This window comes from Lipophrys pholis, assembly GCF_963383615.2.
Source record: "Lipophrys pholis genome assembly, chromosome: 11".
Taxonomy (NCBI): Eukaryota; Metazoa; Chordata; class Actinopteri; order Blenniiformes; family Blenniidae; genus Lipophrys; species Lipophrys pholis.
Window position 1 is genome coordinate 23,046,416 of NC_137631.1, and position 27,769 is coordinate 23,074,184.

Below are 27,769 nucleotides of genomic sequence, written 5' to 3' on the forward strand. Positions count from 1 at the left end.
AAAACACTATGATTAAATAACATCCTCTTAATGTGTACGTGTGTGAGGGGAACAATTAAGAATAACACCATGAGATGTATCATATGCAAATGAGACGTTGGCTTGCATTCGACCTTGTTTGCACGAGAGCGATCGGTTTCCATGTTTGTTGGTTTACGTTCAGCGTGGAGTGATTTGGTAGAGCCGTGACATCATGGGTGGAGAAAGTTAAACATATTGGAGTGATGCAGAAATGTGAATCAGTCACAAAGTCACAGAAATGATCTCATCGTACAGAAACGTCGCCGGGCGGCAGCAAGTCTTTTTTACATAGATGAATGAGATTGAACTTCTTACAGAAGCAGCAGGAGCTAAAACACACACGCAATGTTCCATATTCATGAAGGCCAATTATTAAATGGATAATGTGTGCAATATGTGCAATCCTACAGTCGATCTAACCTTATAAACTTTGTTGAAAACCTCTACTTTTTAAGGCTTCTGATTATTGAAACAGAAACAGGAAATCTTGGCATTCAACCATTGTTGATGTAACTTGATCCCTGTTTGAAGTTGTGAACTTCTGCACCCTTGGCACCAAAAACTGTTGGATCATATGAGAAGAAAATGATCTACTGTGGCAGCTCTTTGCTGGAAAATGATCACAGGAGAAAGTTAAAGCGTCGTGTTTGGAATCGAGAGTTTAAAGTCCGCCCTAACTCTTCGGGGCTGCTTCAGTCTTAACCTCCTGCTGAGTCTCTCAGGTCAGCTGATCAGCTCCTCCTGGTGGCCCCCAAAATCCAAATGGAAGCTTTCATATTTTTAAACCCAGGATGTTGCTTCATGTCACTGTTGGTGTCTCTCCTCCGTATCACACACTGTACTCTCACCAGACTCAACACCTGCTCTCTGTTGTTGACGTCCCTGTTTTCGTGTTTTACATCTCTCGCGTCACGAGATTTTTCGAGGTTAAAAAACAAGTTACAAAGATAAATCTTCAAGTGCCGATACCTCTCACCTCAAGAGAGAGACAGAATGGGAAGAGGACGCATGTTTGGCCCCGGTGAAACGGGTGGATGGAAGACGCTGCAGAGTCGGTGGCGAATGAAATGGCAGATTAGAGGAAGAGCTGCAGAGAGTCGAGATATTAGTGAGCGGATCATAAGCAGCTGAACACGTCTCCTTCATGCTGTGTGTTTCAACGCCAGGGAGGTGGAAAGAAGAGGATGAAAAGGATTCAAAAATAAATACGCGGCCGCGGAGAGGGTGGTTGGTGGATTCCAGCGAGTGTTTCAAGGCTACGTCCACCATTCTGAATCCTTCCGTGGAGGAAAAGACCAGACGGGTTTCTTTGTTGTCAGCGTTCCTCGGCAGGCAGAAGCCTATAGATTGTGAGCCAGAGCCAAACTCGTGATGTTTGGACCATCTGGCATCGGTCGTGGCACGCTGGGCCCAATAGGTTGTTCCCACATTCATGAGCAACAGAACAGAGTTACAAGTGGCTGAATGGTCTCAAACTTCACACGGAGTTCCCACAAATGTATGTTTCTCTGGAAATTCAGGTTTTGAAAAAGTTAGAAAGCAAAAGAAGAAGAACGGGAGGTTGTGTGCTTCTCATCCACCGTCCGTCCACTCACCTTTAACCATCTTATCCAACTCGTCCAGGGAGTATTCTGCCTTCCAGGTTGGGTCTATTTTGATAAGAGACCATTTTTATGGGATCTCAAAAAGAATTCAATCAGGGCGCTGAGACTTGGTCCTTTTTGGGAATGATTATGACTCAATCATTTATTCTTTTAATCACAGCTATTTACTTGTTTTAAGTTAAGTAGGCTTGATGGGCTCTAAGCATGACTAACTGTTTCGATGTACTTAATTGCCTGGAATGAAGTCTCTTTATTGATGGGGTCCATGTTGGCTTAGTTTCAAGGTGCTTCTTTGTTTATTGAAAATTCCTTCCACCTTCTTTGCTGTTTTATCCAACTTAGGATGAAGGGAGAGTGAAGCCGATGCCAGCTGACGATTGGCAAAGACAGAGTACATTCAGGACAGATCACAGAGAGGGAGACATGCACACACACACTATAATCTAACCCTAGGGCCACTTTAAGCTCTTCAGTTATTCCTGAAGTCATGTTGTGGGCTTTGGTAGAACATGCAAACTCGACACAGAAAGGCTCCAGACCCAAACTCAAACTGGTGATCTCCTGTGCTAACCACTACACAAAACCAAATGGGCAAATATAGTAGCCAGCAAATACTCAAGAGAACACAGCAATGGTGAAACGGATTTGATATTTAGGGTGAGGAATCACTGCCGAGCCATATGGGGTGGAGCGGCACCACGCCCAGAACCAAGTCCTGGCTTTGTTGCAAACTTTTGTAGTCCTGATTCTCCCCACAGTCTTCAGTTGAGGGGAATCGGTGACTGTAAATGGCAGGTAAGTGTCCATGATTGTTTACAGCTGCAATATGCTGGTTATTAACCACAAGTTAATTAAGTATTGTAGAGGATGGATAGATGATCAAACTTCTGTTATACAATGTCTGGCTGACATGTCCTTCTTCGCTCTCCTGTTAGCTTTTTTTTTCCGCCTGTTGCATCGTTTCAGGATAAACATGGAGTCCAGGAAGGCACCACAAGGTAAAACCGGGCAGACTGTTCTTCACACAATCGTCTGATGTGCCGAGTTCAGGTCCGTCGTTTGGGGGATTCTTCAGCTTGGCTTTTTAATTCCAGAAACAGTCTGCGGTGTGAACGTGTGATGTGCTTTCAATAGAGCAGGAAAAGAAAAGCATGTTCTCTGAAATAGAAGTTGCTCAAGAGAAACGCAGTGATCAAGTTTTGGTTGCGTGTAGGCTGCTGCTTCAGGGCTTCTCAGCTGCGAACAGCTGGTCAACAGGGCAATCTGGCTTGTGTGTGTGTTGTGTGTGTGTGTGTGTGTGTGTGTGTGTGTGTGTGTGTGTGTGTGTGTGTGTGTGTGTGTGTGTGTGTGTGTGTGTGTGTGTGTGTGTGTGTGTGTGTGTGTGTGTGTGTGTGTGTGTGTGTGTGTGTGTGTGTGTGTGTGTGTGTGTGTGTAGGCGAGTGCCTCGGGTTGTAGCTAGCTGTCGGTCAGCAGGGCATGTGGCTTCGATGTGAAATTGCCAACAGTCACCATGGCAACGGGAAGGGAAACAAAAGCTTTGGTGCTCCTGGAGTGAGGCAGCGATGGAGAGGAGGCGGAATGAGGCCCGAACCTTTTTCTCGGATATTATCCGCAGCTCGCCGTTTCTCTGCCGGCTTTCTCTCCTTCGCTCCGATCATCCTCCTGTTAGCCTTGATTTGTCTCCACTTCTTCCTCCTGATTGTCTTCCACATATCTATACCCCCAACCCCCCCTCCTCTACATCGCTGTCTGTCTCCGTTTCTGTCTATCCTCGTCCTGTCTTGTGAGATGGAGGTGTGAGAAGCAGCTGGGTCCATCAGGAGGGGGAAACGGAGGGAAGGAGGGCAAGAAGGGGGTTTGAGTGTGAGAGCAAGCGAGGGGGTGCGAGATTGGAGGAGGAGAAAAGGGTGAAGGAGAGGGTGAGATGAGGAGCAAGAGAGGAGGACTAATGGAGAAAGCAGAAAGAGAGAGAGAGATGATGATGATGATGATGATGATGATGATGATGATGATGATGATGAAGATGATGGCGTGAATTAGCGACACAACAAGAGGAAAGTCACTGAATGAGCCATTATGGAAAATATGATAGCGGCCAAAACTGGTGTTAGAGAGGCTTTGAGGAACAGAACTATGGATCTCAGCTATGTAAATGACGTGGCACCCTGTCGGCAGACTCGTGGGGCTATTTTCTAAATCCTGTGATTTTTTATTTTTTATTATTACTCTCTCTCCAAATTCTAAATCCTAATGCTAATCTCAACACGTGTTAGGAGTGAGGACTCACATGTAATGGGATGTTTAACCGTCTTCACAGACTTTCTAACACTACTTGCTGGATCTGTACTTCTATTTCTGATTTGAGGTGCTCATCTAAATGAAGAGATTGGAGGAATTTAACAGAATGCACATATTTTTTATTTAAAATGAGTACTCAGATACAGTATTTGTCATTGGATTTGTTTCGTGGTTATACCTCGTATACCTATTAATTTCGTAACATATTAAAATTCAAGTCATTCAAGAGTAATCTGCTTGTAGATATGTGGAACATTTATAAACCTCATATGAGGGTTGTGTTGTATCAATAGTTCTTTACCACAAATAACTGAATTGTTAATTCAGAACAATCTAAACTAATTAACTCTACTCGTGTCTCGACACGGTCTCACTGTGAATTAAAAGGTGAATTTAAGGTTTTGAATAACTACATTTAAGGACTAAGCAGGACTCAATACAACACTAAATGCACTAAAACGTACTGAGATTTCTGCTCCTGTTTGTTGTTTGGTTTATTTTTGTTGAGTTTCCTAATCTGTTTTGGTTCATTCTTTTTCTTTCCTTTTTCTCTTTCTCTGTTCGCCTTTGCATGTGTTTCTTTGTTTTCTGCGTCTGTTTTGCTGGTTTGTTCTTTTAGTTTTTTCTCATCATTTCTTTTAATTTCATTCTCCTGTTTCTGTTTCTGTTCCTATTTCTTCCTGTTTCTTTCTCTTTTCCAGTTCTTCGGTTTCTTCCGCATCCATCTCTTCTTGTTTTCTGCTGTTTTTGTTTCCTCTTTGTTCTTTAGATTATTCTTGTTTTCTGTCCTCTTCTTTTTATTCTCCTGTTTCTTTTTCTTCTTTGAGGTTGGAAAATAAAGATACTAAACTCAGTATCTTAAGGACTCAAACTTCATATCCTGGCACCAGTTAAACCCTTAAAACGTACATACTTCTACACATCCTCTCTCCCCAAAGAAATCAGCTAAAATCTTAAAGTGGCTTAACTGGAACACTTCAGCTTCACCTTCATTCAGAGCGCACAGATTTATGAACATGCAATCAGTCCTTATCTCTAACTCTGGTGTCGATTACCCGCAGGTCAGCTCGTCGTCGAATTACCTGAATGGTAATGTAGTTTATAAAAGACTCAACAATGATGGGAATGTAAGGGAAGCAGAGGAAGGTAGCGTTTAGACCTGATTACCAGCCTTGAACACTCATTGTGGTGAAACGTCATCGCAAAGCTATTAAACTAATATTTATATGTAAACATTAGTTTATTGTTTTTTACATTAACAAACATTAACAATGTATATAAGCCCACATAAATGTGAACTGGTGACAGGTACACAAGATGTATAATTAATAAATAGATAAATAAATAGACGACTAACTTACCATTTTTTCACATTGACAAATTAGTATATGTCGGCTTCCTTTAATCAACCTCATAATTCTGCTTCCTTAATATCACCATTGTCGAGAAAATCCCAAAATATGTCCCAAACATCAGCAAACGCAGCAGGCTTCTTTCTCACTGTGTAGGTAAGTTTGTAACATTTAATTCAGCAAAGATGAAATGTTTGCGTCAAGCACCGAGTGGATTTATCACTGTTTCATTCCAGCTATTGAACGTCTTCATAAAGGCAACGGTTCTATTTGCATTTTCATGCGATCACTGTGACGGACATGGGGAGCTTGTTAGCGCCTTTTCCAGAAACTTTCCTCTGCCGTGTTCTGTGTGAAAGCTCGCACGCAGCTTCCGTGCACTACCTCCAAACAACCTTAACAAGCAGACAGTGAACATGACAGCACATCCTACGGCTAAAGAGAAGGATACCTCCCAAAGGACTCAGAGGTAAACAGAACACAGCTACAAGGAAAGTGGATGTCAGACCAGAGTCAGGTGGATACAAACAAAACTCCTAATTATTTTTCGTGAATTGATGAAAACATAGAACCTGCCTCTAAATTCACAAATATTTGTTCTCAGTTAAAGCATTTGCCAGCGAGGGGGGGGGGGGGGGGGGGGGGGGGTCATGATTGCTTTTTACCAACATCTCCTCTGTTGTTTGAGTCTTTGAATCCACTCAGGCTTGTATCATTGATTGAGGGTTTTCTTTTCAGAGCCGTTTCCCCTGCGGTGGCTTTTTCTTTTTTTTTCCTTCCTTGTCTGCCCATCACCACCAAGAACACAAAAACTATGCTCACGATGCTCATTTTATTCACACTAGTCATTAACATAATGAATATTTTTAATTGCCCAAGAGCATGCTCGGCTCAGGAAAACACACATTTACCATAGACAGACACAAAAATTATTTTGCTGAGCATAAATTAAGTTTCAGGACTGCAAAAAAAACAAAAACATCAGTGCCTCTTCTGTATTTAATCTTTTAAAAAAGTTTAGTTTTTTAGTCAGTTTTTATCTGCCTTTATAGGTTAAGAATTGAATTAAATCACGATCCCGCCTCCTGCTCTTGAATAAAGACAGGTGTTCCTCAGGGCTCCGTCCTAAATGTTCCTGTTAAGGCTCCTAATTGGGCAGATTGTTCAGTATTAAACCGCATCATTGATATTATTAATATGCAAATTACACTCAACTATAGCACTAAGGGAATCGCTGGATTAGTTCAAAAGCACCTTAACTTCTTAAAATTCTCCAAGTGAATACAAACAGTGAGTCTTCTTGCATTATCACCGTCTGCCTCTGTGTTTCAAACTGTTTCAGCAGCAGTGACCTGTCTTGCCTGTTTTGTCGTTTCTGTCAGTTCCAGTTATCTGATAGCAAGCAGGAAAAAAATAGAAAGAAAGGAGATGAATTGCTGAAAGGCTCTGATTCATTTCCAATGCTCGGTGAGCCAGGTTCAAATCCACACTGACACAGAAATGAGATGTGCACTTCAGCCTGCCGGGCCCTCGTCATGTCCCAGTAATGTGAGTTTTTAAGCCACGGAGTGCAGCCACTCTCCTCCGCTCCCTACCCGTGCTTTAGACAGATAAGTGCTGTAAGCAGGCTGAAGGTAAAACCCTCCTCTTTCTGAGGCTGTTCTCCTCTTAGATCTTCACTAATAACACTTTCGAATGTAACAAGAATGTGAGAAAGTTTGGATAAAAACTCTTCTAAAGGGTAGATAAACATTTCATGTAGGTATTTGCACAGTCAGATCGGCTCCTTTGAACAAAGTCACAGTTACCATTGAGCCAATAAAGGACGCTCGAGATTCTTGGGAAAAAAGCATGTAGATAAAGGATTAAAACCCACATATATTAGAACTGTTGACATGCTGGTTTGGATGTGTTGCCCCGTGGTGAATGACGACAGGAGGGTTTACTCTGCCAACTAAGTTGGCTTTGTTAAGATCTCTCACTTCTCTCACCTCTTGCCAACAGAATCAGTGTTTTGGCCTGGCGCAGGCAATGCAAACAACAGTCAACATTTGATTTCAGTTGATGACAGGACATAACACCGAACAAATTGAACATTGTAGGGCCGCTATTACATGGTCAGTATGTCGGGAATTTACATTGTGTTTTGTCGGGTGAACCAGGGTGTAATTCAGTGACAGGATGTCTCCATTATATCAGCGTAAATGGCCACTCGAAACACCTTTTATTCTAATTCAGAAGTGGTGGCAGGCTAAACATGGACTGACCTCATGTAACGGTGGATAAACACACTGCGAGTCCCGCCTGACTCAGACTTCAGAGTAGCACGGTCAGCGAGCATTAGTCATCCATCCAACCACCTGGTGGAAGAGAGTCGGAGCAAAGAACACGACTCTTGTGGTGCTCTCACACACTCCCCCCCCCCCCCCCCCCCCCCACCCCCCCCCCCCCCCCCCACCCCACACACACACACACACACACACACACACACACACACACACACACACACACTCCGAACTGTCTGCATGTTGTCTGGACAATTTTTTCGGGGGGCCGTGAGATCACATCAGAAAACATTGGTTCAAACAGCAGTAATGTGAAGGGACCCTCTGACTGGGTAAAGGGTTGTGGCAAAACTGCGACTCTACTGAGCCTTTTTTGTTGTGATTTCAGGGTGCGTTCACTTTTTGGCACGCTGTGTTTTTTTTTTTTTTATCTGAAAAGTTAGGATACACCTGCTGAGCTCTGGCTGCATCATGGAGGGCCAGGAAATCACTTATATCCTGACTTGAATATCTGAATACTTAGTGTCTAGAGGAGTTGCATGATATGAAGAGGATGAATAATGTGTGCTTGAACGGGACCGCAATCCTGATATTTAAAATGATAATAAAAAAAGCAGCTTTTCTATATTTTTCTATATTAGAATATTTTTGAAAGTGTAAAACGGTGTATATTGTGGTCAAACATGGCAGAATCCTCACAAACTGCTGATTTGGAAAATGTGTTGACGTTAACAGCTTTGTCCGAAAAGTCACTCTCTCTTCTTATTTCTTTTTTTCTTCCAGTTGGGACGGACTGAAACAGCTGTGAATAACCTGAACCCAGTGTTTGGAGTGAAGTTTCAGGTGGACTACCACTTCGAAGAGATCCAGAAGCTTCGGTTTGCCATGTTCGACGAAGACAAATGTGCCACGCAACTCTATGAGCACGACTTCCTCGGGGAGTTCATATGCACCCTTGGAGTGGTATGGAAGGATTTCTGGCTTTGGGAATCAAAGTGTAAATCTTTTTTTTTTTAATTTATAGATTGCGGTAATAAACAACTGGAATAAACAACTAGATAAATAAAGCACAACACCAATGATAAAAAAAAGCAGGTACAAACAACGGCTTGAGTAAATCATAACAGGAAGAACCAAAAAACAATCAAACATGCTGAATAAATAACAAAAGATTTTATAAATGATGAATAAACAAAGAAAGGAATATACAAGTAACAGTTCTAAACAAAACCACGAGTGAACCATAACAGGACTAAACAATAAAAAGAAGTCACTGTGCGAGCCTGATCTCCCCGGGCCGCTGCTTCTGAAGCTGAGAAGCTCTGATATAAAAAGCTGAATCACCTTTTGGTGTTCAGTCTTTGGACTTTGTGGAAAACAGATCGAAGGCAGCACATCAGAAATGTCAGGTGGGATCAATCTGCAATTAGGAAAATCTTCAAATCAAAGCGAAAATGCAGAAGAAAATACCTGAAACTGGAGCTCAGTGACGGCGTCTGTGGGAACCACCGAGAAGTCGAGCTGGACTGACTGAGATTTATGACTTTTTTATATATATATTTTTTTTTTTCTTTACAATACAGAGTTAAGAGTTGTCCAATCTTGAGAGAATGAGAGTATTTATTTGCTTTTCCTGTTTGGACTGAGTAAGCACTTCTTTCCTGGGATGGATTGTGAGCAGCGGAGCGTCCGGCCAAATACTCTGCATCGATTCTACTTTGGCATGAGAAAGGTCCAGTAATTAATCTACACAGAGAAAGAAAATGCATTTCAGCTACTTTTCACGGGGAGTCACCCTAATTGATATAATTAGTTTTACACTGGTGGCGATCTCATTTTCATGCCAACTTGGACATTTCCCTAACCCTTTTTTAATTCAGCGAATTAATCCATTTAAATCAATGCAGTTATTATTGGTAAGAGACCTTCCAAACATGCAAACTAAAAGTGCAATCTACTTCTACGTGCAATTTACCGCATTTATGCATGATTTGAATAAATCAGAACCATAATCTTAGCAACATGCAGGAAATATGAATATATATATACAGATTTGGAGACCGCTCAAGTGGCGCAAAAGCTCTAAATACGTGAAATCCATTTACCATTTATCATTTTAAAAAGATTTGAAGATTGTTTTTGCCTTCCTAACTGAAACTGAGCGTAGATCTTTGATATCTGAAATGTTCTTATGGGATAATCTGGAACTTTAAGTTATGATGGAGCATCATATGTAAAGACAATAATTTTAAATTGTTTAGTGGCGATTTTACAGCAGGAAATCCATTTTGATCAGCATGAACAAATGAGAAATATTGCAGTTAAGGTTTAGGTCAGAGAGATGATCAATCTAAGTATGGAGGTATGCACCAAAGCATGAGACTCGAGAACAGACGCTACATGAGGCTGCTTGTGAGAAGGAGTAAACCCAGAGATATGAATGTGTGGAGCCCTCTCATCATTTTTACCTACAAGCTCATAGACTTTTTATGTGTAGGAGTGGAACTGATTAGAGTATTTTTAGTTGTTTTGTCTGATCAGCAAAGGATTCCTGTCCTGATTATCCTTGTGTTATTGTCCACTAGATTGTTTCCAATAAGAAACTTCACAGACCGCTGACTTTAGCCAATGGGAAGCCAGCGGGGAAAGGCTCTATTATGGTAAGACGCCTCATGTAATATATATGCTTACTCGGGTATTTTGTTAGTCCTGTGAGACACAATTCGTTGCAGTTGCTGGTCGTGATGACAGTGAAGCTGTTGCTACTGTTGTTGATGTGAATGTTGTTGTGGTTGTTGTTGTTTTTTCCCTGCTGTAGCTAATGTTGTGCTGCACTGTGATTTCAGATAACAGCTCAGGAGCTGTCTGACAACAGAATCATCACTTTGACCCTGAGTGGGCGGAAACTGGATAAGAAGGTAGGCAGTTAGTTCTCTGCAGGCGCACACACACACACACACACACACACACACACACACACACACACACACACACACACACACACACACACACACACTCGGGGTGCTCTTGAGCCGTGTGTGCTGCTTTAGGAAGCACAAGCCCACGCAGACCAAATCTACTGTAAGTGTTTTCACACTTTTCACCTTCGTCTGACAGCCAATGGGCTGCTCACACACGTCTAAATGAAACCTGAAGAACAACACACAGGTTTTTGTAACAGCTTGTTTGACACCTTGCTTATTCACTCAAAAGAAACATCCCCTCACTCTGTGTTCTTGTACAGAGTTCTTGTATTTAGTTGTCAATTCTTTTTGGGGAATAATTATCTGAGGATATTCCAATATTAAAAAGACTTTTTTAACGTTAAAAAGCAATTATACTCACTAAAATCACAAAATCAAAAGCTTTCTTTGAGCAGTTTGCATGCTCTTTCTGTGTCCAGGTTTCCTACCGAAGTCCAAAACCATGTGCTTGAGGTTAAAAAGTATCTTTAAATGTATATATAGATAGATAGATAGATAGATAGATAGATAGATAGATAGATAGATAGATAGATAGATAGATAGATAGATAGATAGATAGATAGATAGATAGATAGATAGATAGATAGATAGATAGATAGATAGATATGTATATATTGCTAGTTTAGTGGTGTACACCCTCTCATACATTTCCAACACAATCTAATAAAGCTGCTGGAATCGAACTCGAACTGAGTGGAGCAGCTGCTGCTGACGCTGTGATTTCACTGCTTCACACCCTCTGCTTAAACCTCCAGGATACACACAAATAGCAATAATTGCAGGAGCTCGGAGTGGCTTTTAATGAAGTTTTTCCACAGTTTATATTCTACGTTAGCCTTGCAGCGATCAGTTTGTGTCGGATGTGTTGCTGTTAAAAAGTGCACGAGTTTGTGTTATACATTTTTTCGCTTTCTGTGCAGGACTTCTTCGGTAAGTCCGATCCATACCTGGAGTTTCACAAGCAGGGCGAAGACGGTAAATGGATGCTCGTGCACAGGACGGAGGTGAGTCAGGGTTTTAAAAGCGCAGTGAGCCGTCATTGTCAGCTAAGCCAGGTCTTACAGGAGATGACGTGCTGCTACTTTGATTACAGACGCAAGGATGTTTAATTCTAATGTCGCTGCGAGCTGCATCATACTCCTGTGCTGCTGCGCTGTGATTTAATGATAATGTGCCTATTTCTGTGTCGGTGACGTCAGGTCATAAAGAACACTTTAGATCCATCATGGAAATCCTTCACTGTGCCCCTCATTTCACTCTGCAATGGAGATGTGGACAGAAACATCAAGGTTAGTAGTTTGAGTTTTCCTCTCCATCGTGTCTTAGCTGGTTCTGCGGTGACTCCTAGTTGCTTATAAAATAACTTGCATCACTTTTATTCAACATTTCCAATCATTTTTGTGCACATAGCTGAGCCATTAGCACTGGGATGATCAGCATGATAACTGATCTACTCTTTAAATTTCAGCTGAAGTGACATGGGTTACACATATGAAGATGTTCTATGTCAAATAAACAAAACCATCCCAACAGAGGTTCTAATCCGGCCTGCAGGAGTACATTTAGGGAGTGAAATACAAGTTAGAGAATATAATGGGCCTGATTTACTAAAATCACACAGAAAGCAAGCTCGGTTGCAAACTCAAACAAATGGATTGTGTCTTCAGTTCAAGAATAACAGCAAACATTATCAAACATATGTGAGCAATGCTGCAACACAGAAAATATCTCATTATAAAGTCGGCAAACAAAAGTTGTGGGGAGCCAGCTGAGGACAGACACAACCAAAAACACTGTAATTTACATTGCATTTTCTACAATAATCAATTATTATACAATCCTCCCAGTTCTTTATACAGTCTGAGAGATGCACATTTTGTGTATTTGTACCCCTTTTTTTATACACTCAGTCCTTTTATAATGTCAACTGATAAATGATAAATCACTGATGAATGAATCTTCTGGGGATTACAGTGCAGCACACATAACACAACCCCGAGACCTGAGCTTATTTATCAGTGATGAAGAGGTGAAAGCTAATGAAGCTATCACTGAAGTAGCAATAACATCAAAGCAATACAGTATATTTGTAAAAACATGCTGGAGGCAGCATTGGCAGAGCTACTATACTCACCAAGATAACCACAAGAGAGTTAAAGGGACGCCGGTTCTTGTTCGGTTGTATTACAGGTCCTGTGTTATGACTACGACAATGACGGAGGACACGACTTCATTGGAGAGTTTCTAACCACCGTTTCCAAGATGAGTGAAGCCCAGAACTCAGTGGAGGTAAAACTATCATTTACTGGAACCAGTGTGATTGTGGTTTAGTTTGTGCCACACACATAAACTAGAATTAAAGCCGAGACCCTGAAAGGTCGGGAGATTATCTCTAAAGATATATAATCACTATGCTGCTGAATGTTTCTGTAGCACCACCTTCAGACTACAAACAAATCACATGCTCCATACTAGCAAATGACACTTGAATAAAATTAAACCAAATATAACAAAGTAAAGTCTGTGTAGCGCTGAAATAAAAAAGGGTTTGCATTATTTCCTTTATTGTAAAACTTTGTGTGGATGTTAGTAGATATTTGAAAGCTGAGCCTGGTTTGATTTGTCTTGTGTTGAAATGCTGCAGTGTGGATATGCTATATAAAATGGCCTGTACAAATGAAGCAAAAAACAGAAAACAATTGAGAGCGAAACATATTTGCATATGTGTAGATTTGGATATAGTTTTGAGAAGGAGCAGTCATCATTTTAAAATGACTGGAGACAAAATAACATATCATTTACATTCATGGATTGAGACTCTTGCAAAGAGATCACTGTCATGTCCATTTTTTTTTTTTTAGCCCTGCAGTGACGATAACTTTGCTCTGTACCAACTAATTTAGAGTTTAAATGCTTTCCCTCGCGCTGCAAGCTGTAACAATCTCGCACACATTTGCATTCTTCTAATACTCGGTGTGGTTGATTCCTTTCACTTGAGAATTTCCGGGCGACTAAACATCTAAAGACGCGCTGATCAGTACGCCGTTAATTCATTAGCAGCTCAGTGTGCAAGTGCATGTGCTGCTATATATTTGTGTGTGTGTGTGTGCGTGTGCGTGTGCGTGTGCGTGGGCGCGCATGGGCAAAAGCAGCTTCATGACTTGTTCTCCCACTGCGTCCCTTCATGTGTGGTAATGAAAGGGTGTGGCGTATGTGTGTGGGTGGGTGTGTGTGTGTGTGTGTGTGTGGGGGGGGGGGGGGGGGGCAACAGAGAGAGGATCGAGGGATGGGGGATGGAGAATGTGTTAAAAAAGAAGGAGGAAGAGATACTGAGAGGTGCTTTTGAGATGTAAAACAGCCTTTAGCTGAGCTGTAGTAACACGACAAGGCATTTAGAGATACCTGTCATATGAATCACCACCTGACTTAAAGCGTGTGTGTGTGTGTGTGTGTGTGTGTGTGTGTGTGTGTGTGTGTGTGTGTGTGTGTGTGTGTGTGTGTGTGTACACACGCACATGTGTTAAATGTCCCTCTCCTCTGATCTGATCAAAAACGTTTCTAAACAGATGAGTATGTGACAGGATTAAAGAAAGTCCTCTTCAGTTTCTTTCTTCAACATTTGAAATAAAAAAAATTATTTTTGGTTTCCTGCTGTGCGTTATTCCACTATTGTAAAGTAACAAGTCTAAGTTTGACTGGTGGGCCGAAGCTGCTGGAGAAACACGTAGATCCAAATCACAGTCTCTCCGTGGTCTGCAATCACATTCACCACGTCACTGATTGCCCCCCCCCCCAGGTGGAGTTTGACTGCATTAACCCCAAGAAACAGAAGAAGAAGAAGAACTACAAGAACTCTGGGATCATCATCGTGAAGTCCTGTAAGGTGAGGATTGATGGTTTCCTCTCATCACGTGGTAGGATCTCAGGGTCAGGATGAACCAGAGAGCACATCGGTAAATGAGCCTCAGTGTTCTGATGCGACGACTTTCGCAGATTTTTCTCTCTTGAACAAAAGTGGCAACAAGGTGGAGCTTCGTGTTTCCATGACTACCAATGGATCACGACTCTTGTGTGTTGTGAATTTAGAAAGTCATCTTACTAAATCTCTATAAGAGGTGCTGAGTCTTTGTGTTCTCCATGCGACATGCTCTGGAAGTGACCCACAATCCATTGCAATCCTGATGCTTTTCCTGCTGCAAGTTTATTGAAATTATTGAAATTAGATTTGCACGTCACAGAAAACAGACAAAATCCCTTTCTAAAAAGTAATACTTGAGAAAAAAAATGCCCATTATTTTACCTTCACCTCCTTAATGACTTTTCCTGCACCAATCTGACGTCCGGGACACAATGTAACTTCATGAAAATGACACCCGGCACCATTTGAAACACAAAACAAGGGAAAACACAGAAGAAGCACAGAAAAATGCAACTTATGGTACAACTGTGAAGCAAGAAACAGAAAATCTTGTGTTTCCCATCATGTCTTATTGACCCATTTTGACACTTTTACTCAATGAATTGTGGATTTTGATCAGTCGACACACTTCTAACCGGGCTGCTCCCAGCTCCTTTTGAATAACTAATTAGCGCAGTAGCTGGGAGCCCCACGGAGGACACATTTAGGGCTGAAGCATCGAGTCTTTGGATGTGTATTGGAATCACATTAAAGCTGCATGATGACAAGCTTTCATAATTGATTCTTTTCCTTTTTATAACAAGCTTTTGTGCACAAGTGCTCACACACACACACGCACACGCACACACAAGAAAATAGCTAATATAGCAATTATATTTGTTGGCTCCCGGCAGGGATTAGACTAATGACAGTCAAATCCGTGGTAAATATTCATTGTAATTGGAGTGGAAATTGTGCTCAAACAAGATAATAAGTGGCGCTCCATTGGTGGCACATTGTATCAGGAAAAACATGGGCTACTTTCCATTTTAATTCAAAATTTTTGGGGCTCCAATGATAGTTAATTCACATGTTTTTACAAGCTGCTGCCTTTAGTAAAGAGTTCATAACACACAAACAATAAGGGGTTATAATGAACCACCAGATGTGATTATTAGCCGTTTTTAACGTTTGACGTATCCGTTCTCACCTTTTTTTTCTCCAGATAATAAGGGACTACACCTTTCTGGATTACATACTGGGAGGATGCCAGCTCATGTTTACAGTGAGTACCATATTAGCATGCCTGTTTTGTTGTTGTTGTTTTTTTCTCCCTCCTTTGTGAGGATGTGATAATGAAATACATGTTTTTCATGTGCTTTCCTCATTCAGACCTTCCTGTTTTCATCTCCTGGGGGGGTTACAGTTTGATCGCAGTCATTTACATACGGGGGGGGGGGGGGGGGTGGCGAGAGGGGAAGAGAGTGGAGAGGAGAGGTGATGATGTATTGTGAAATGTGAAATGTGGCAAAACAACCTTCCAAAAAAAGACATTTTTAAATGGCAAGGAATAGCAATTTAATGTGAGATGAATCTACGGGGGATGAGCAAAACAACAGGTAAACAAGAAACAAATGGAGATTTATTTATTTTTTAGGAGCAAGAGAAGAGCATCACAGTCTATTATTAGTCTCTTGTTCGTTTTTGTTAGTTGTCACTGATGATGTCACACCTTTTTGTGTAACTCACTGAGCGAGAAAGAGAGAGAAAGTCCTCTTTTATAATAGCCTGCGCAATCACACACACACACACACACACACACACACACACACACACACACACACACACTGGACTGTTTTATTATTGTCTTGTGTGTGCGTGCAGTGAGAAAACACACATCCTCCACTTTTCTTCCTTCTTTTTTCCTGTTCATCCCCATTTCTACAACAATTTCTCAGCTTTGTGACCTGGAACGAGCCTCCATATGTAGCCCTGTACTGATAATTGCTTTATCCGTGACTTTATCTCTTAGTGTAAACAGCTGTGAACCTTATTGTACAAGAATAATTGGCAAAAAAGAAAAAGAAAAAACAGTGGATTCATTCTAAAACACACATGAGAGGATTTGTTGGGGGGGGTTTTGGGATTGGGGGGGGGGGGGGGGGGGGTGATTGTTTTATATCTGATAGTGATATCTTGCTCAAATCTGGATCGAGTAATGGTAATGTAGTACAGTTTCTGTGCTGAAAAGGTTCGGATAATGTATTAAATGTAAACATAAACAGGATTATTATCTCACTAACTACGGTCAACATATCAGATGTTTGATTGTACCGTGAAAAATAGCACTTTTTGAATTTCATTGCAGAGACTTTCATTCCAACATTTTTGAAATTGAGCCTTCCTGCAAACACTTCTACTTTCGTTTTCTATTTGTAAATTTAAACGTTTACTTTCCCCTCACTAGTATCATTTCACACAGATTTCGTGACTTTTCTCATGTATTTTGCTCTTGAAGAAGGCATTTGTGCATCACATTGCATGTAAATATTTGTCAAAACTTGGTGCATTCATTCTAAAAAAGGAAACCAGCACAGTTGTTTGTTCCCACGGTGTGAAATTAGTTGTTTGGTTACACGAGAGACTAATTACTACAGGATCAGATAGGGAAGATGGTTTAAACACCTCTCGTACTTGCAATGTTTACTTTCGTTACAGTGAAGAAAAGAACTGAATTCCCATATAAACAATGATATCTAAATAACAGCAGGGACAATAATAGCCAGTAGACACAATTTCTTTTTCTTTTATTTTTTTTAAAGACACAAGCTATTTGACGGCATGAAATTGCATATAGTCTGCAACAGCAGCTCTCGCCTCCATTTCTACGGCATTAATTCCATCATTACAACAGCCGTCATGTCACACCGCCGTGTGTCTCTGCTGCAAGATGATTTATTTTCTCATTAGACCTCACCTACGAAGAAAAGGCTGCGCGATGCACAACGTAAAAATAAATAGTCTGGCGTGAGTGTGGAGTTTTGGTAATTGCAGGGAAAAAGGCAAACAGATCACGGGTCATGACTGCTGCTGCTGCGTCAGGGACATACACAGTGTGGAAATGGACAACATACTGAGTTTAGCCAGACTGCAAGTCCATACAAAAGCAGGATGTTTAAGCTTGCTTAAACTTTCAAGATCTGGCAGTTTTTTTCAATATGAATGTGTTTTGATGCATCTTTAGGGGGAGGCACCATCAGTCTTTCGTGGTTGGGTCAATTAGAGGTATTAAACCACAGACTCAATCATATTTTAGTGGAAATTATCATTGATCTGACCAAAATAACAAGCTTAATGAGTCAAATACAGACACTGTAATGTTATTTTATCCACATGGAAACTGATGTGGTTCTGGACTCTTCCACAAAACTGCAACCCTGGACAACCCGTCCATGTGGTCCCGGACATTGAATCCATGACAAATTCAGCATTATTGATTTGAAGGATTGGATTTCAAAGTATATTTGACACATTTGGAAGGATTATTAAGTATATTTGACAGAAAAACATGCTAGTGTATTAAGGTTGACAATATTGTGTATTTTTAGCATCTTTGATATGGCAAACAGAGGATTTGTTGGAGCATAATAATAATCAGCTTGATTCATGAGTGTAATGGTCTTCTGAAGTAAAACAAAATAGGATCAATGTATATTCCAAATGCTTATTTCCACACCATAACTCAGATATGGAGGAATGGTGTATACTGATGGAATACTGATCTGATTTTACACATTATTCCAAACTTTTTTGCTAATTTTGACTTCAGGATATTTATATGCGGCCTCCAAATGAGCTTTTCATCAAAAGTAATTCCTAAAAATGTATTTACATGCACTTGTTCAATTTGTTTACCATTAGGACAATGGTAAACAAAGACAAACAAAGTCATATGATACTATACTAATTATATATGGACATATACTAGATATATGAAAAATATATAAAGGATCAATTAGAAATAACAATATGTAAAAGTACATTGTACAGGATCTATTTTCTCAAAAAAAATCTGAAATGTCATCCGAGGACAAGTTGTCCTACAATCATTCTCAACACGCAGGGCTGTCCTCCTTTGGGGGTTCTTCAGAAACAAGGTAGATTTGGGGATCAAGGAGGAGCCACTTCTGGCACTATCATCTGATGGGAGGGCCACTTCTATCAGTACCAAAAATACACATTTATGTGTGAAAATAAATCCTTTTATCTCAAATATTGTATAATCGTGGGGCCCCATGTTGATGAACATGAGGCCCGACTCTTATGTAGAACCTCATGTTTTCAGAATGAGCACAAACAGTATTCATGCACACAGTTTTAGTTATGCCTCATAAGAAGCCTGGACAGGCGAATATTTTCACATATGTGCATATTTTGCATAGGATCCATGCATGCAGTGCGAATGGGCATGAAATGAATGCATACAGATGTCCATGCCACAAGATGTGTGTGTGGACTCCTGCAGCTATGTGACAAGTGCAGCAATAATTTGAGGTTCAGTCTGCTGCATGTATTGAATCATAGCAACTCACTTTAACCAAAAGCAGCAACGCCTCTGACTGTTATGTGGGAAATGTCCCACTGATTGACATCTCACTCGCTGTTTACTGCAAGTTATTTTCCTCATAGTCTTAGGAACAAACAATAAAACTCCCACTCACCAATTCATTCAGGAACACTGGTCACTTTACAGTAATTGTTTTTAAAATGATTAGATACTGTAAAACAAGGTAACAGCTATCATTTCAAATTGTATTTCCTGAGCTTCATTTCATCCAACTTTTTATCAATGTACAGTATGATCTCAAGCTTGTTTGTCTCAGTTTCTCTCCGTCTGCAGCAACAAATCAACAGTGGGAGAGCCGGCCATGTTGCTTCTGTGTTATTGTCATTCTTTGAACATTGCAAACTGGGAGCGTTCATTTATCACAACTCCTCTTTATTGCAATACAGAACAGCATTGTAAAACAAAACCCTCAACTAATCCATAATCGATTAGAAGTGCTCACTAATTTACCCAATATGGGCATTTATAAAAACGCTTTAGTAAAATAAACACTGAACAAAGCCAGCTGGAGAATTGAATCTGGCCATTCTTTTTTTTTTTTTACATGATTGTTCCTTTTTCAAAATACAAGCATCTCCTGCTTCCATTATATGTGTCCATCTCTGCAGAAGGTAATGGTGTAATTGTGCGTGGTTTTATTCCTGGCTCAAGGTCTTGGTCAAGTGCAAGAGAGTTGTTGCCGTGCAGAAATGGATTCGCTGCTGTTTCTGCTGCTGTGCAGAGAGGATGACGTTGTCAGAGGATGTGCTCTGCATGTGTTCTGGGGCAGCAAGCTACTCGACACGCTGGAGAAATAGGAGCAATCGAAGATATAACATAAAATACACATGGCCGGATGTTGGGGACGTTTCTGTGTGAAGTTTGCATGTTCCTCCTGTGTGCACATGGGTTAAAAAGATCTGTTATAAAAGAGCATGTCGTCTTGAGATTAGCCTGTGACGTTTGGTCATGTAGTGGTCAGCATTCTCACTTCACAGCTAGAAGAGTGAAGTTTGCATGTTTTTCCTGTGAGCCTCGGGTTTCTCCAGGAAAAAGACGTGCATGACAGGTTCATTGGTGACTCTGAAATGTGTGTAGATGTGAGTGATTGTGTCTCTGTCTTTTTTGGTGCCCTTTCAGCGGTGTATGCTGCCTTTTTGCTCAACGGCAGCTGTGTTAAGGCTTCAGCTTCATGCAGTCATAATAAAGGTTTCCCATTGAAATCCCATTGAGTCAATTGTTAAGCCATCAGCTTGATTGCCAGGTTCAAATCAGAGGAGATGGGACACATGGCAATAGTCAACACTGAGCTGAACCGGTGAACGTAGGAGGAATGTTGTGATCCTCCTCGTGACAGATCAGCTGGAGATCCCTCCACCTTTCTTCCCACCAACTTTGCCTAAACCTAATGGCTCAGCTCGGTCAGCATCGAACACATCAGAGTCCAGCCGGATACCAATCCTAGGAGGTAGACGGGCCTGGACAGCTGACCCTGTTTGACATACTAATTAAACACGTTAGTAAGTAAGTACGTACGAAAGCGTATGAAGCGCTTTTCACAGATAAAAATTACAAAGTGCTGTACATAGAATGGGTGCAGTAAAACAGAACATACAAATTTCATAAAATACAGTGAAAGTGAGAAAAGTATTTAGCCAACAGCTTTCTTAAATAAAAACGTCTTCAAGTGCATTTTAAAAGAACTTGTGGAATCGAGCCTGCGGAGGGTCAGGGGCAAGTCGTTCCATAGCCTGGGGGATACAGCCTGAAAGGGCCGGTCCCCCCGGGTATTAAAGCGGGTCTTTGGAACCGTCAGGAGACTCTGGTCTGAGGATCGGCGGGTGCACCCTGAGGTGTAGGGGCACAGCAAGTCTCTGGCCTGACAATGCAACACCTGGAAAGTGAGAATTCAAATTTTTAAGTAAATTCGAAATTTGACTAGTTCACACTAACGAATGCTATATGCTATATTAAAACAACTTCAGGAGATGTGCAATGGTCAGATCCTGACAACCTTTCAAAATAAAAATGGGTTAGTTCTGAGTTGTCCAGCTGTGATAAGCTTCAAAGTTTAGTTTTTTGGTTTTTTTTTCTTTTCAGCTATTAGGATGCTCTATATCCAGCCTGCTCCTCTTGATGAGTGCAATGAATGAGGAAACACTCTCTGTCATCAGCCAGCAGTCGAGTGCCTCAGCTAAAGGTTGGGCAGCTCTCAGCCGCGGAAATATCTCTCTGCTGAGTGTATTTCAGCATGTTTCTGAAAAAGTCAATGTCCACCACACTGTGTTAGAATAGAAAAATCTCAATTTGTAGAAGTAACAAATTGCAGCCTGCAGTTAATGTCTGACAGACTCTTGTGAATGTTTTTTTTAATTAACTGATTCATTTTTTTTATAATTTCTTCATTTATAGACTTGCTTGTTTGTAATGAGTTAAATTTTGGTACAATGGGAACATTTGCCTGTTCTCGTGGTGATGAAATGAGCAATTTTAAACCAAAATAGTAACTTAAATCCTCACCGCTCCTTCCTTTTGCTCCTGCCTTTTGTCACAGACCTGCAGCTTGTTCACACACACACACACACACACACACACACACACACACACACACACACACACACACACACACACACACACACACACACACACACACACACACACACACACACACACACACACACACACACATACATACACACACCTAATACTGTCTTAACACACGTACTTCTTTTCTCCTGCTTACAAGCTCATTTTAATACACACATATGTGCACAAACGTGCAACATCCGCCTCACGTTCTCTCGCCATAAAGTACACACACACACACACACACACACACACACACACACACACACACACACACACACACTACAATCAATTTACATGCAAACTCCCAAAGCATGACATCGTCCTGCTCATGCACACACACACTCACACTCACACAAATCCCAGCTCAGTATCTTCTCCGCACAGGCATTTTATCACACGTACTTCTGCCCCCTGAATGAGACCGATACTGTAGGTGTGCACGAACACATAACACACACATACACACACATACACACACATACACACCTTCTCTTGATTATGCACGGACTACTTGAGAAGTACGGAATCTCATGCAGACGCTCGATAACCAAGGACATCTTCTTATGTGCCGCTTTCTTTCTTTCTCGTTTTCTTTTTTCTTTTTTTTTTTGCTCATGTTTTGCCTTCACGCACATGCAGAGAGAAGCAGTTGCGTAGAAAAACACACCCGCGTGCAGAGGAAGCCGTTCCACGGTGTTCAATCAGACTTAGTATGGCTCTAATCCTAATCTCCGGGAAGGGAAAGTCTCTCCTCAGGGCTGTGGGAACTGCAGGAGAGAGCGGCAGCAATTTCCATGTTACACACTCCCGACACAAAGACACTGCCTGCTCTTGTTGAAGGGCTGTTTGTAAAGACTCATTGTAACTGAATTATGCTATTTATATCTTATTTTAGACATAATTCAGACCACAACTGGTTTTAATGGATTCTAGTGAGTAGAGAGTCTATAAAAATATACATATTGGAAGAGAAATATCCCTGAGGCCGAGGCTGATCATGATAGTAAAATTGCAGGCAATGCAATGATCAAATTCGTTAATGTTACACATAAAGAAAATTGAGAAAAAAAAATATCACATCATCTAGGAATTGTCCTGCGATTGATGGCCTGTCCAAGATGTACCCTATCCTCACTTCTAGTTACCTGTGCCTTGTAACCCTGAACGGGATAAAGCGGTATAGACGATGGATGGATCGTTCTAATCTAGGATCACTAGATGGTGTTGTATGACCACAGACTGCTGCTACAGTACCACCAAAAAGCCTACATTCTTGCTTTATTTCACAAATAACACAAGCACAATGTCATCTGAAAGAAAAACCTACACAGTAGCATTTAAAATAAATACTCGTCTGCAAGGCACGGCAGCTATATCGTCTTTATAGTACATATTTAGCGGATGTGACGAAAACAGAGACAAACAAAGAGAAAAATTTGGAGTTATGGTTGTTTATAGATTGTCGTACTTTCATTGTACCGCTCTTCACAAGATCCAATTGGACTTTTTCTGGCCTCTGAAGTAATCTGAGTTTGTCTCCTGTTTTAAACTGGTTGTTTGAATGTTTTCTGTTAGTAGTGTCCTTTAAAACAGACATGAGGGGTGTGGATGCACATTTCCAGCACAGCACTCCTGTCCAGCGTGTTCATGCTGGACAAGATTACACATTCTCAGAACAGAATAGGTAATCCTGCCACATTTCACCGCCTCAAGGCTTGAACAGGCGACGAGAGCTGGGAAAAAATGACCATTGTCTGGTTACCTAGCAGCAGTTTTCATGCTGAAATAGACTCAAACTGCATGTACACATGAGTCCTGGCCTCATTTCTATAGTCACAGTAACTCTGCTGCAGAGAGTGAAAATCCATTTGTACACATTACTGTCTCAACTGTATACAGTTCTCAAGTCGAAGCGCTTTATTCTTAGAAAAAAACATGTATTTTCAGTAGATGTTGCATTGTTCGCTGGTGAAGTGGCATTAATCGCAAGTATTCATAATTCATCAGAAGGGAGGGAATGTCATAACAGTGTCATGTACCCCTTCACGGCTCCTGTTTTAGTTTCTAGTTATAGACTGTCCATATCTGTGTTCACGTGTACCCCCTCTTCTTATTCCTCCATGCTCGTGCTCTCCTATATTCTTTCTTAACCTGATTCCCCCTGATTTTTGTCATCTGTGCCTCATTGTCCGTATGAATGTGTCATGCCAGTCTTGTCAGCTTTAACCTTCTTTGATTCTCATCTGTATTCCTACTTTTATTATTCCTTCCTGGATTTTTAGAATCTTCTTTGTGGAAGTTTGTTTTTTGTTCCCTGTTTTTTTTTTGAATTTGCACAACATAATTAAAGGAACATTTTAACATTCGGATTACCTTTTAGAAAAGACCAAGATTTAAGAATCATCAGCCTTTCAAAGTTTTACCACATTGTCATTTTGCCATTTTTTCTGGAAATCCTTTCAAGAGGCGCAAGTCGTTGGAATAGAAACGCTTCTGGTGGATTATCATCAAACAAACAAACGACAAAGTGCTATATTTCTGACAGTGTAATTACTTTATGGAGTAGGAATGCACAAGCGCTGATAAAGTGTTGAATTTATATTCGAAAAACACAGCTTATTAAGCAGCAATAGATCAGATAAACATACAACATAGCATGTAAATACAGATAAAGCTCAGTGTGACTACTAATTGCACACTACTTCAACATTTTAGTTAGCGTTTTTATTATGTGTTTTGTAATTGTAATTTATTTCCATATTTATTGCATATTGTACTGCCTTAGCATTCTCAACGTGGTTTACACAGTGAGTCACATCCTCTCATTCACGCGCTATCCTTTAGACATTTGAAGACGACCTTCTTCATCAACTGAGACCCGAAGAAAAGTGTAGAAAAAATAACGCGCACAAACACGACGAACAGGGCGATACTCCCCCGAGTGGATGCCGCCGTCTGGTTGTCACTGTCCGTATCACCTCAGAGTGAGACATCGAGCTTCTCCAGAAGATGTTCACACAGACGCCAACACTTTCATCCCCCCAGCCTCTCCTCTTCCTCCTCCTCATCCTCTTCCTCCTCCTCCTCCTCCTCCTCGTATCACCCTGACTGTGTAGCTGCAAATGAGGCTGAGGGGTTCTGGCACAAGAATTGGCGAACACTTGACGGAGCACAGCTGAGAAAACTCCAGCGTGAATGTCGACACGTCAATTATTTGACAGTAATTTGGCAGCGGCGGAATTTGTCTCTTTAATGCGGTCACAGACGTTTTCTGCCACATTACATCTCTGAAAGATCCAGTTACAAATTGCCGCTCCATCCTCCCCACTCTTTCTCTTCGATTCACTGTACTTGCTTGTTGAAAATGTGTGTTTGTCATGTTGTGTTTAGTCTGCTTGTGTGTTTGCAATTAGTAATAGCCCGAGGAGGCGAGGAATAAGTAGGAAACATGAGGGTGTCATCTCCCACTGTCGTCGAATTCACAGCCATCAAACTAATAACGTCTGTCACTGGAGAGGCCAATGAAGGAATTATGTTGTATTAGTTTAAGGATTATCATGTGCCATCAAATGTCTGTTTAGGCATACATACAGTATAATTCTATTATTTAATTCAGAGACAAAATAAATTGACATTTAGAGTCATAAAAGTATAATTTATAGTATTCGTTGGCTACCTTTTTCCTAGATAGCCGGTAAAACAGGTTGTAGACCTCATCTTTGATTTTCCATCTGCTCACATTACAGTGAAACCAAACATGAGCAATCACACCCAGTCTCACCAGCATATATAATCAGGCGCCTTCAAATTAAAAGAAAAGAGCTGTTTTCCAGGCCTGCTGCAGATTGTAGAGAAGCAAAGCAAGGCAGCTGTATTTGTACAGCACTTTTCAGAAATAATCAATTTTAAATGAACCAACATGTACAGTTGGCAAGATTAAAAGCAATGAGTAAGGTGAACGATAACAAGTAAAGATAGAAACAGAAACATGAAATGAATAGCATTTAGCACCTAGTAACATAATCAGAGTCACCATATGCCATTAACTTTCTTGAGCCTTCAAAGTTTTCAAGTGAAAATGCAATAATTCTATTGCGTTTTGGGAAACCGTTCACACGGCAACGGTGGTCGGAACCACTGAAAACGCAACCTTTTGAAAACCCCAAAACACTATAACTCAGAGTCAACTCACTCAGTTTCAGTCAATATTCCATTGGGCTAATCATAATGATTATAACATACGGTATTATATAGGTGTGTGCTTTGCCTTGATATTCAGTAGCATATCATACATTTGTACATAGATGTCATTTTGACTGTTTTCATTATGGGATGTTGTTGATGCCGCCATCACTAATAGATGTGCAAAGGCATTTGTGCATATTGTTGTGGAGTTTTGTGAGACAGGGCCAAAGGGTTTTGACGGTGCACAGGAGGTTTTATTTATGATTGCAAAGGATGCAAACTCAGGTCAGCTGACTGAGAATAAGGCTGCCGCTCTACATAGAACCCAAACCTATTTCTCTCTTTGCTACCAGAATATCTGTTATTCAGCTCAGAGTTTATAACACGTCTCAATGTCAAAGCAGTGTGAGCTACTCGCAGTGTCTCAGGGTGAGACCATATTGAAGTCAAAATACTCCTGTTTCAAGTCAAGACATTATGTCTCTAGCGCTGAAATACGAAAAAAAATGTTGATGATCTGGATTTAACCATTGCGAGCAAAGAAATAAAACTGACAAACACGGATGCAGTGCAGTTTTAGTGACAGCATGTAATGTTACAATACCTTTTGAAGAAAGTCGCTGAAGTTTGTAACTGATCTTTAACAGCAGACATGGTTGAGAGGAGACCACAAAGCTGAAAAAATAACCAGCTGGAAATGCAGCCAGTCTTTTGAACGACACATTGCCGACCGTTCGGGCTTTTGATTAAAGGCTGTGGCTCAAAACCGCACGTCATCGTACGTCACACGGGGGCAACAATTCAGGGCAAAATCTGGCTTAATCAAGACAGTTTCTATCTGCAGCTCCTCGGATGTGAAAAAATTCAATGACCAAGGTCATCGGCGTTGAAAGCAAAAAGTACCGCACAGATTCACTTTACCTTTTGAAGTGAAACTACTGATTGGAGTCGTTCCAGTTAAAATGAAATTCTTTCAGTCTGTTTTCCTGGGATTTGTAAAAAGAGTTTCAGCTCCCAACTTCAAAGACGGACGGAAAAACCTTTTGTCCTTTTGCAGGATCTCTGCGTTAGGTAAGCATTTCTCAACGATCTCCTCAGTGCCGGCAGATACAAGTCTCAAAATATTCTATAACCCTTCAAAGTATAATTAGGTTCATCTCACTTTTAAGTTCTATGTTTGTTTGACACTCTGAAGCTTTGAATAATGCTTTGCAGAGGTGTCCTTTCACACATACGATACTGTGAAAAGTTAGAGCTTCACAAAATAAAGGGAGTATGCGTTGGCATTCTTGGTTTTCACTGCATGATTGCATTACACTCTTTTGGATTTACCTAAACATTTTACTTGCTCCTCTGTGCAACGTGAATCTCAGAAACAAGATATAGCATTACATGTGATTGCACAATGGCAATCTCTACTGAATAAGGTGATGACTGCTACATCGTATATCAATATGTTAAAATACTGGTGCTGCCCCGGTGCCCAAACACGCCATTATAAATAAAAAAAAAAAAGAAAATGCCTCTTAAGAACAGAAACACTAATACAACAATTTGTAGCATGGTATCCGCAATAATCACATTCAAAATGCAAATGTTGACATCTTCTGGTACAGTGTGTGAGTCTGAGTGCAAATCAAACTTGAGTAAAATGAATGTATTTTCTTCTCCTCCTGCCTTGATACACACCAGTGAGCTGCAGCTCAAGCGTGAACCCAGCCTAAAACTTTTGCACGGCCCTGTTTTCCATTTCAGGACGAACACACACGCCCACACATATTGAAAATACACCACAGCTCCCCTAAATCTGTCACCCTGCATCTCGGTGTCCGCCAATCCCGCCGCTCTTTTACCCTCCATTCTCTTTCTCTCTCTCTTTTAGTTATTCTCTCTGCTGCTTTTCAAACTCGTTTTCCCAATCTTTTCCTCTTGAACTCACACATTTAT

General features: G+C 40.9%; 1 protein-coding gene across 1 annotated transcript in view; it reads left to right on the top strand.

Moving 5' to 3' along the window:
* cpne2 (copine II) overlaps nucleotides 1-27,769 on the top strand; it is a gene marked incomplete at its 3' end in the record, with an annotated part of 55,307 nt that overhangs the window by 5,891 nt on the left and 21,647 nt on the right. The window contains exons 3-10 of the mRNA XM_080474584.1: nucleotides 8,344-8,523; nucleotides 10,146-10,220; nucleotides 10,407-10,478; nucleotides 11,465-11,548; nucleotides 11,744-11,833; nucleotides 12,735-12,833; nucleotides 14,341-14,427; nucleotides 15,668-15,727. Of these exons, the coding sequence (XP_080330710.1) occupies nucleotides 8,344-8,523; nucleotides 10,146-10,220; nucleotides 10,407-10,478; nucleotides 11,465-11,548; nucleotides 11,744-11,833; nucleotides 12,735-12,833; nucleotides 14,341-14,427; nucleotides 15,668-15,727 (747 nt within the window). The remainder of the gene's footprint in view (nucleotides 1-8,343; nucleotides 8,524-10,145; nucleotides 10,221-10,406; nucleotides 10,479-11,464; nucleotides 11,549-11,743; nucleotides 11,834-12,734; nucleotides 12,834-14,340; nucleotides 14,428-15,667; nucleotides 15,728-27,769) is intronic.